Source organism: Microtus ochrogaster, linkage group LG3 (genome assembly GCF_000317375.1).
Source record: "Microtus ochrogaster isolate Prairie Vole_2 linkage group LG3, MicOch1.0, whole genome shotgun sequence".
Lineage (NCBI taxonomy): Eukaryota > Metazoa > Chordata > Mammalia > Rodentia > Cricetidae > Microtus > Microtus ochrogaster.
Genome location: NC_022029.1, coordinates 29,091,258 through 29,102,369, shown reverse-complemented (window position 1 = coordinate 29,102,369; position 11,112 = coordinate 29,091,258). Strand labels below are relative to the sequence as shown.

Below are 11,112 nucleotides of genomic sequence, written 5' to 3'. Positions count from 1 at the left end.
CCCAAGTATGGTGAAGAGAAAGTCTATTAAAGGTAAAATTGTAGCCAGAGGCAGGGACATCTGGGACAGTCCAGAGTGGACATGAGCAGGCTGAGCTGGGCCAGGTGGAAAGAGGGGAAGGGGAAGGGAAAAGGGAGAGAGGGGAACAAGGTGCAGCAGCCAGGAGGCCAATGGTACCAAAGGAGTGGGTAACTAAAATGTCTGGTCTGTATATAGAAAAGCTTCTGGAGCAAGAGGTAGGGATTGAGGGATGCTGGGAGAACCTGGAGGTCAGTTCTGCTTTGATGTGTTAAACAGGCACCTCACCAGTCTCTCTCTGGTGTGAAACTTAACACTTTCTTTCTCTAGGGTGTATTTCTGGCCTATTTATCAAAAATCACATGCCATAGGTATGTGGATTTCTTCAATTTGATTCCATTGATTAACATTTCTGTTTATGTGCCAGTAAAATGCAGATTTTATTACAATATCTCTGGAGTGCAACTTGAAATTGGTAATGGTGATACCTCCTACCTACAGTTCTTTTATTATTCAAGATTGTTTTAGCTTTCATAGTTTTGTGTGTGTGTGTGTGTATGTATTTTCATATGAAGCTGAAAATTTTCCTTTCAAGATATGTTAAGAATTGTGTTGGAATTTTGAGGGGGTTTCCATTGAATCTGTAGATTTCTTTTAGTAGCATGACTATTTTTACTACACTAATCTTCCATGAACATGGGAAGTCTTCTACTTTCTGATTATCTTTTTCAGTTTCTTTGTTCAATGTCTTGAGGGTTTTTTATATATATATATATCTTCCACTTGCTTAATTCAAGTTACTACAAAATGGTTTATATTATTTGAGGCTATTCTGGAAGGTGTTATATTCCTAATTTCTTTCAGTCATTTTTATATAGGGGGACTACTGAGTATTGTGAATTATTTTGTATCCAACTACTTTGCAGAAAGTGTTCATTCGCTATAGGAGTCTCCTGGTGCAATAGTTAGGGTCACTTACCTATACTATCATATCATATGAAAATAAAGATACTTAGACTTTTTCTTTCACATTTCTTTTTCCTTGATCTCCTTCAATTATCTTATTTAATCAGATAAGACTTCAAGTACTATATTGAATAGGTTTGTAGAGCATGGGCAACCTTGTCTTCTTCCTAAAATGTGGAATTGCTTTGAGTTTCTTTACATTTAAGTTAATGTTGAATAAAGCTTGCTATAAACTACCATTATTATGTTAAGGTATAGCCTTTGTGCCCCTAATTTCTCCAGGTCTTTATCATTAATGGGCTTTGGGATATTGTCAAAGGTGTTTTCTGCCTCTAATGAGATGATCATGTGCTTTTTTCTTTTAGCTTGTTTATATGGAGGATTCCATTTATTGATTTACATATGTTGAATCATCCCTGTATCTCCAGGATGAAGCCTACTTGATCAGTGTAGATAAACTTTTTGATGTGTTTTTAGATTCATTTGCAAATATTTTATTGCATTTCCCTATCTGTGTTTGAAAGGGGCTCAGTCTGTAATTATCTTTCTTTTTGGGGACCTTATGTGGTTTGGGTGGCAGGATATCTGTGACTTTGTTCTGAAAAAAAGTGGGTGAGGAAGACAATGTTCCTTTTTTTTAATTTTGTGAAACAATTTGTGATTTTGTGAAATAATGAGAATTGATATTAAGTCTTTGAAATTCAAATAGAATCCTATGCTAAAATTCTCTGGCCCTGGCTTCTTTTGAGTTAGCAAAGTTTTAATAACTGTTTTTATTTCAGTGAGGGTTATAGGTCTTTTTAAGTTGCTTATCTGATTTTCATTTAACTTTGGGAAGTGATAGATATCAAGAAAATTATGGATTTCTATTTGATTTTTGAGTTTCATAGAGTACAGATTTTTAAGGTGTGTTTATTTTCTGAATTTTCTCATTGCCTGTTGTTATGTCCCTATGATTTTTTCATTGATTCTTTGTATTTTTTTCTTTTTTGTTTGTTTCTATTTTATTGATTTCAACCTTTAGTTTTATTATTTCTTGCCATCTACTCATTTTGGGTATGATTTTTCTTTTCTATTTGTTCTAAAGCTTTCAGATGTACTGTTAAATTACTAGTATAAGATATCTTCCATTTTTTTAATGTAGGCATTTAATGCTATCAATTTGCCTCTTAGAATAACTTTCATTGTGTTCTAAAAGTTTTGGTAATTTATGTTTTCATTTTCTTCAATTCTAGAAAATCTTTGATTTCTCTCTTGGCCCATTTTTTTCATTATTAAAAATACTTCTCATTTTACATACCGTCCTCAGTTACCACTTTCTCTTCTTCTTATGCCCCTCCCTCCCCTTTCCCATCTCCCATCCACTCCTCAGAGGGGTTTGGCCTTCCTTGAGGAGTCAACAAGGTCTTGCATACCAAGCCCCCTCCCCCATGAAGACTGAGTAAGGTATCTCACCATAGGAAATAGGCTCCAAAAAGCCAGTTCATGCACCTGGGATAGGTGCTGGTGCCATTGCCAGGGCTCCCCTCAACAAATCTAGCCACATAACAATCACCCACATTCAGAGGATCTAGTTCTCTTGACCCATTTTTTGTTAGTAGTGAGTTGTTCAGTTTTCATGAATTTGCAAACTTTCTGTTGTTGTTGTTTCTGTTGTTGTTGTTTATATCCAGGTAGATTCCATGGTGGTCAGATAGGATGGAGGGTGTTATTTCAATTTTCTATTACCTGTTGAGGCTTGTTTTGTGTCCAAATACTTGGTCAATTTTGTAGAAAGTTCCATGAGGTCTAAGAAGGTATATTCTTTTGTGTTTGGATGAAATGTTGTGTAAATATCTGTTAGGTATGTTTGGTTTATAATATCAGCTAGCTCCAGCATTTCTCCATTTAGTTTTCATTTGGATGTCCTGTTTCCCCTACCAATGTTTGTCAGTGTGTGATTCAACCTGTAGTGTTGTTTCTTTTATGAACTTAGTGCCCTTGTGTTTGGTATATAATTGTTAATAATCGCAACATTATTCTCTTTGTGGATTATTTTCCTTTGATGCATATGTAGTTTTCTTCCCTATTTCTTCTTATTAGTTTTAGTGTGAAGTTTATTTTATCAGACATTGAAATGGCTACACCAGACTGCTCCTTAGGTCCGTTTGCTTGGAATATCTTTTTCTAATGCTTTTACCCTGAGGTGATATCTATCCTTGATGTTAAGGTGTGTTTCTTAGATGCAGCACACAGATTGACTCTGTTTTCAAATATAATATGTTAGTCTTCATATTTTATTGGAGAATTGAGGCATTGATGTTAAAAGTTATCAATGAGCAGTGATTGTGAATTTCTGTTACTTTGTTGTTGTTGTTGTTGTTGTTGTTGGTGGTGGTGGTGGTGGTGGTGGTAGTGTGTGTCCCTTCTTTTGACTTTGCTGGTCTGAGACTATTCCCTGTGTATTCTTGTGTATAGTTAATTTCTTCAGGTTGGAATTTTCCTACTAATATGTACTGTATGACTAGATTTGTAGATATTGTTTAAATTTGGCTTTGTCTTAGAATGTCTTATTTTGTCCATGTGTGGTGATTGAAAGGTTTGCAGGGTATTGTAATCTGGGCTGGCATCTGTGTGAGTTTGCAACACATCTGTCCAGGCCCTTCTGGCTTTTAGAATCTCCATGGAGAAGTCGGTTATATTTCTAATACTTCTGTCATTATATGTGACTCCATTTTTTTTCCCTTACAGCTTTTAATATTTTTTCTTTGTTCTGTACACTTACTGTTCTGATTATTATGTGCCATGGAGACTTCTTTTCTGGTCCGGTCTATTTGGTGTTCTGTGTGCTTCTTGTACTTTGATCAGCATTACCTTCCTTAAGTTAGGGAAATATTTTCTATGATTTTGTTGAAAATATTTGCTGTGCCTTTGACCTGTGTTTCCTCTCTTTCCTCTAGTCCTACTATTATTAGATTTGGTATTTTCATGTCTCCTAAATTTCCTGCATGTTTTGTATCAAAAGTTTCTTTAGTTTTAATATTTTCTTTGACCATAGTATCCATTCCTCTGTTGTGTGTTCAATACCTGAGGTTCTCTTTTCCATCTCTTGTATTCTGTTGGTGAGGCTGACTCTGAAGTTCCTGTTAATGAACCTAAGTTATTTTTAAAGATTTATTTTATGTGTGTGTTCTGCCTGCATATATGCCTGTAGGCCAGAAGACAGCACCAGATATCATTATAGATGGTTGTGAGCCACCATGTGGGTGCTGAGAATTAAACTCAGGACCTCTGGAAGAACAGACAATGCTCTTAACCACTGAGCCATCTCTTCATTACAAAGAACCTAAATTTTTAATTTCCAGATTTCCCTCAGTTTTCTTTTATTGATGCTATTTCCACTTTTAAGTTTTGAATTGTTTTACTTATCTCCTTCTACTTTTTTGGATTTTTCCATGCTTAATGGATTTGTAAAGATACTTTTTAAAGACCTCTGTTATATTCACAAAGCATATTTTAAGGTTGTTTTCTTGTTCTCCAGCTATGATAGAATACTCAGGGTCTGCTGGACTATGGTGGAAAAATATAATTCTGGTTGTTATCAGTTGTATGTTTACCCTGTGGGCTAGGCATCTGGTATTGGCTCCAAAGCTACAGAAAGTCCATGTCTTGAAAAACCATTAAAAAAAAAGTGTCAGGACAGTTATAAAGGAAAAAAGCAGAAAGAAAGTAGGAAAGAGTTCATACTTCAAGCTCCCAAGGCCAGAACTGTAAAGTAAGCCCAACTGTAAGGTAAGAACAAAGATCACCAACCAACAAAGCCAACCAACCGACCTGTACACCTCTTTTCCAGAAAGTGTCAAATACATTGCTCCAGTATGTCGGACTGACTCTGCCTGGCAGCCTAGGCTTGGAGAAAAATTGATTGCATTTATCTTGGAGTACCTTCTAGTCTTGGGTCCTGAAAATGAGCTCACACAGCAGGAAGACTGGACACATTGACACCAAGAGATGGCCACATGAGGAAATTGTGGAAACTGCAGGTTCAGATACCAAATCACTGAGAAACTTAAGCAACAGGAAATGTGTGCTATGAAAGATTTGATGGTCACAAACTGTGAGAAGTGAGCCCCGGTCACTGCTTGTAGTTCACTTCAAAGAATAGGAAGCTGAGAGCATCATTAGCAGATTGTTTGGCCTCTAGGCCCTCCTCCCAGCAGCATATGCTTGGCGAGCATAATCAGACAAGGAACTCTGAATTTAGTTCTAGCAGATCTAGATTTTATGTCTTCTTTCTGTAGTGTGAGTTTCTGTTGGTTGGTTCTGAAAGCATCAAGACCAGCCAAGTCCCAGCTTCCTCTGGTCTTCCACAGTCCAAAACCTTTGGCTTAGACTTCCCTTATTGAACAAAAATGGGGCCTTTGAAAATGGTTCTGCTCGATCCATAAATTAGAACTTGTCAGTGTCAGAATTGGCTCCTTTTATGTACACAGGGAGGTTTCTTAACTGAATGCAGCCCTGTTGCTCACAAAACAGTGCCCATTTCAGCTCTCAGCCAGCACATAGCACATAGCATCAAGGGTGAGGTGAAAGGAAAAAAGAAAAGCATTAAATTTAACTTGATCCTAAGTATCCCAATAGTAGAGAACACAGGCAAAATGTTTCTCTGATAATTTATTTGCTTTCTTTCTTTTAACGTATTTTTACTCTATTGCTAGTGTTTTCTCTCCAGTAAAAAAATAGCTATTTTAAAATAGTCTCCAAGAGAACATTTTGTTCTTTTAGGAAGCCCATGTAAATCCAGAAAATGGGAGGAAAATGGAAAAACTTAGACTAAGTGAAGAATTTGAATAAAGCTGCCTTCTTTTTTTTTTCAGGCAGAAAATCTACATAAGTAAATAATTGACTGTGTCTCAGGACAAAGTAAATTAATTGAATTCCCCATGCATAGAAATCATTTCCCTAACCTTTATTCTTGCTTATTCGACTATGCTTACATCCTTTAAGAAACTGATACAGACAACCATTAGTTCATTTACAAAAGAGGTTCAGTGTAGAATAGCACCTCAAGCCCAGATAATATATTAGAAAAATGGAACAAAGGACAAATGACAGGTCAAAATTGATGTGTGGAAATCTACAGCTGAGAAGGAGATGGATACTTTACCTTTCTTGTTTGAACCTTTGAGCAAAGCCTCAAAGAAAGCTGACTAAGTCCTGGGAATGCCTATTATTGAAATGGTTAAATTAATTCATTGAAGACTAATATATTTATTTATCATAAGTTAATATTTTAAAACCTAGGCCTTGAAGATACAAAATACTACTATTTATTTGAATTGTCTAAAAATTCTTTGTATGATTCATAGACATAATTTTTGTTTGTTTGTTTGTTTGTTTAATGTCTTTTAGATGTCCATAATTTAAATGACTTGGGAAGTCAAGAGACACACTTGTGGCAAGTTGAAGTCACCAATGGCATTACATCATATGAACAGATGGTTGAAGTAGGTACAATTTTTTTTTTTTTTTTGTATAAGCTAGACCACATTTAAAGTCTAAACATTCAGTAGTGCTCTACTTACTCAGGAACTTAATCCACAACAGACTATACTAACTCTCCACAATGAGCCTGATAAGATGCAGTTTGGAAAAGAACTTGATAATTTTATTGTAACTGAGACTAATAGAGCATCTTAGTGTCCATTTTAGAACCAAACTTTGCAGTATATACTTACTTGGAGCCACTGAAACTCTTTTATTAAAAGAAAATTTTACTGATGTATAAGAAATGTCATGTGTGGGAGACCTCTAAATAAAGTTTGGTGAATATGACAGTCCTTTGGATGATGTCACATTTCTTGCCCAAGCCATGACTTAGGTAAGACAGAAAATTTTTGAGTCTCGTATATACTAAATAACATTTGGTAGCAAGGCTAAACTCAGTAAAGAATATGAAATACACAAAGAGTAAGAAATCAGACTTCAGAAATATCAGGAAACAGATGCTAATAGTATCATGAGTTATAAGAATGTAACAACTTTTTCTGTCTCAAGGCAGAACTGCAGATTCAAGAGAAAATGCATCAAGGGGCAAAACCATATGAATATAAAGAATGTGCGGGAACACTTTATCAGAATTCAGAGCACACCTTGAATCAAACATCTCAGTCATATGAAAACCCTTTTGGATGGGAGGAATATAGAAAATCTTTCTATTACCAGTCCACCCTCACTCAACATCAAAGATTTCATATAGGGGAGAAGCTCTATGAGTCTCCACAATGCTGGGAAATTTTCCCCTGGAAGTCCCAAGTCAGTGTACACGAGACATTTCGTGGAGGTGAGAGACGCTTTGAGTGTGAAGAATGCAGGAAGTCTTTCCACCGGAAGGCAAACCTTATTCGACATCAGAGAAGAACACATAGCAGAGAGAAGCCCTATGAATGTATAGAATGTGGGAAAACTTTCTACTGTAAGTCAGACGTCACTCGACATCAGAGAAGAACTCACAGTAGAGAGAAGCCCTACGAATGTGTAGAATGTAGTAAAACTTTCTACTGCAAGTCATACCTCATTCGACATCAGAGTAGAACTCACAGTAGAGAGAAGCCCTATGAATGCACAGAATGTACTAAAACTTTCTACTGTAAGTCAGATCTTACTCGACATCAAACGACTCATAGTGGGGAAAAGCCTTTTGAATGTAACGAGTGCTCTAAAACATTCTACTATAAGTCAGACCTTGCTAATCACCAGAAAACTCACACAGATGATAATCCCTACGAGTGTAAAGAATGTAGGAAAACTTTCTGCTCCAAGTCAAGCCTCAATCAACACCATAGGATTCATACAGGTGAAAAGCCCTATGAATGTAATGAATGTAAGAAAAGTTTCAATTCAAAGTCAAACCTCACTGAGCATCAGAGAAGAACTCATACCAGAGAGAAGCCCTATGAATGTAACGAATGTTGGAAGTCCTTCTACTGTAGGTCAGAACTCATCAATCATCAGAGGACTCATACAGTAGAGAGATACTATGAATGTAAAGAGTGTAATAAAAATTTCTACTGTAAGTCAAACCTCAATCAGCATCAAAGAACTCACACAGGAGAGAAGCCGTATGAATGTAAAGACTGCAACAAAGCTTTTTATTGTAAGTCAAACCTCAATCAACATCAAAGGACTCATACAGGTGAAAAACCTTTTGCATGTAAGGACTGTAGTAAAGCTTTCTATTGCAAGTCAAGCCTTGTTAAACATCAAAAAATTCATTCAGGTGAGAAGCCATATGAATGTGAAGAATGCAGGAAAACTTTCTTCCAAAAGTCAGATCTCACTCGACATCAGAGAACACATACCGGTGAAAAACCCTATGAATGTAAAGACTGTAGCAAAACGTTCTATTGTAAGTCAAACCTCAGTCAACATCGGAGAACCCATACACATTCAAAATCTTATGGGTGTAAAGAATGTAGGGAAACATTCTATTCTAAGTCAGAGCTCACTCAACATCAAAAAAGTCATACAGATGAGAAACCCTATGTGATGTTTAATATTGATTGTCAACTTGACAAGATCTGGAATCATCTGGGAGACAGACCCCTAGCCATGCCTGAGAAAGATTATCTAGATTGAGTTAGCCTCTGGGGATGTCTGATTGATAATCTTGGTTTGATTAATTGAAGTGGGAAGACCCTCCATAAATATGGTGGCATCATTCCCTGGCATGGGGTTATATACTGCATGAAAGAGGTGGCACCATTCTGTAGACTGGAGTTCTGAACTACATGAAAAAGAGAAAGGTAGATCAAGCATGACCATTTGTTTTTTGCTGCTTCCTGTCTGGATGCCATTTGACAAGCCACTTCAAGCTCCTGCCACAGTGACTTCCCTACCATGAAGACTTGTACCTTCAAACTAATACAAGAAGTTAGTTCTGAGAAGTGAGGTCATTGCTCTGAAAAACTTGACTATATGGTTCTTAAGCCATTGGCAGTGGTTTTCATGAGGAATGTAGAAGATTCAAATAAAACCTTTGAATGCTATGCTACAGAGGTAAATGGACCATTCTGATGGAAGTTTATAAGGTCAGGAAGCAGAGGGAAGTACTGACTGGAGGCCTGGCTCACAAGTCTTCAGAGGGAAATGAGCACTGCCAAGAACTTAACCAGAGACCATTTGTGTGATCCTTCCAAGAATCTGGCTTCATTTTACCTGTGCACTGGGAACTTGAGTAAAGGTGAGCTTAGAGGAAATGCGCTGAATTGTTGGGTGAAGAAAATTTCCCAGTAGGAGTGCATTCAGGCTGTGTCATAGCTCCTGGTAACAGTGCTTAGAAAAGTTTACAGTGAAAAAACTTCCATTGAGCAGAAGATAAATACAAAAGTAATTAAAACTTGCAGCTTCTCAAGGATTAAGAAATCTAAAGCAAAGCAACAGTTGTAGGCAAGGCAAGTATGGAAAAGGAGGCTGTGAGTGATAAAAGAGAAACACCCTGCTCTGTCCAAAAACAGTAGGAAATGCGTCCCAAGTGCTATGCTGCCTCAGCTTGTGAAAATGCAGGTTTATTTGAAAGAAAAGAGCCTGGAGTGAGTATGTCACTGAAGGAATGAATGTTCTACTTTTGAAGACAACAACCTAGGGAAGTGTTTCTGGAGGGTCAACACACTCTAGGTAACAGCTGTGATCCAAGAGGGCACTTCACATTTCTAATGAGCAACAGCTCTTAGAAGTTTTGTGTATGTGACACTACACAAAATATTGAGGGGGTCAGACTTGCTCCAGAGTTTCAAAAACCAGCTGAGGATAGGCATAGTAGGTCAAGACTGGAGTTTCTACATGGAAGCTCTGAATGCCCACTGCATGAACTTGTGAAGATGAACTCTAAGTTGACATGGAGACTCTAGTATATAAGTGATGCAAGGACCATGGAGGTCTACACCAAGGAAAACTACAAACAAGGAGTGGGGCCAATGGTTGTATGACATCGGCAGCAGAGATGGAAGGATGGGACATCCCAAGTATTTTGGATTCCAGATGATTCTATTACAAGTCTCAGATGTTGGACATGGAGCAGCAAGATTTACTGTTTTATCTTCTGGATTTCAGCCCCGATCTTTCTTTTCAGGAATGGGGATGTTTACTCTATGCTTTTATGTATTGGAACCATGTAACTTGCTTTTTGGTATTAAGGGTCATTGCAATTGTTTCAGATGAAACTTGGACTTTGGATATTAAAACTGTGTTGAAACTATTGAAGACTAGAGACTTTTGGTGTTGTACCTAACACATTTTGCATTATGAAATGGCCATTAGCTTATGGGGACAAGAGAGGAAAAGTTATTACTTAACGGTGATAACCATGTTAGGTTTGCAAGGAATAGAGTTGTGATGGCTAATATTGCCAGCTTAACAGGATCTGGAATCTCCTGGTAGATGGACCTCTAGGAATGTCTGGGAGAGATTAATTGGAATGGGAACAGTTACCTTAAATGTTTGCAGTGCCATTCAATGGGCTGGAGTCTAGATTGCATGAAAAGGAGAAAGATGGCTGAGAATGATTCTTGACTGTGGATGCCACTAGACCATCTGCCTCTAGCTCCTGCCACTGTAACCTCTTTGTCTGGATGGATTCTACCTTTGAGCCATGAGCCAAAATAAACCCTTCCTTAATTTGCTGTGTCAGGATATTTTATAAAAGTCACAGGAAAAGTAGTCAACACACCCTATGAATGTTTAAACATGTAGGAGTGGGGTTGGAGAGTTGGCTCAGCCATTAAGAGCATTGACTACTCTTCCAGAGTTTGGGTTCCCTGCTCCAGCATGGCTCAGAGCTGTCTGTAAATACAGTTCCAAAGGCCTCCATGAGCAACACACCCATGTAGTAGTGTGCATACATGTATGCAGATGAAACACTTGGATATATAAAATAATTTTTAAAAACCTGTTGAAAACTTCCTCATGCAAGTCAAACTTTATGACATCCCAGAATTCACATAAGTGAGAATTCATTTTAAAGTAAAGAATGTGGGAACCTTTTTTATCAAAATTCAAATTTCAATAAGCATCAGAGAATTCATGGATGAGAAACAAGAAACCTTCATGTATAGAACCCAATCTTTGCTTGACATCAAAGAATACATTCAG

General features: G+C 37.3%; 1 protein-coding gene across 2 annotated transcripts in view; it reads left to right on the top strand.

Moving 5' to 3' along the window:
- The window catches only part of LOC101990351 (zinc finger protein 883-like), a 20,419-nt gene extending 9,737 nt beyond the window's left edge, over window positions 1-10,682 (top strand). Inside the window, exons 5-6 of one of the 2 annotated variants that reach the window (XM_005360715.2) lie at window positions 6,376-6,470; window positions 7,021-10,682. In XM_005360715.2, the coding sequence (XP_005360772.1) occupies window positions 6,376-6,470; window positions 7,021-8,601 (1,676 nt within the window). In that variant the 3' untranslated portion in view covers window positions 8,602-10,682. The remainder of the gene's footprint in view (window positions 1-6,375; window positions 6,471-7,020) is intronic. The other variant, XM_026786009.1, reaches the window with a different exon arrangement.
- Window positions 10,683-11,112: the final 430 nt, after the last annotated feature.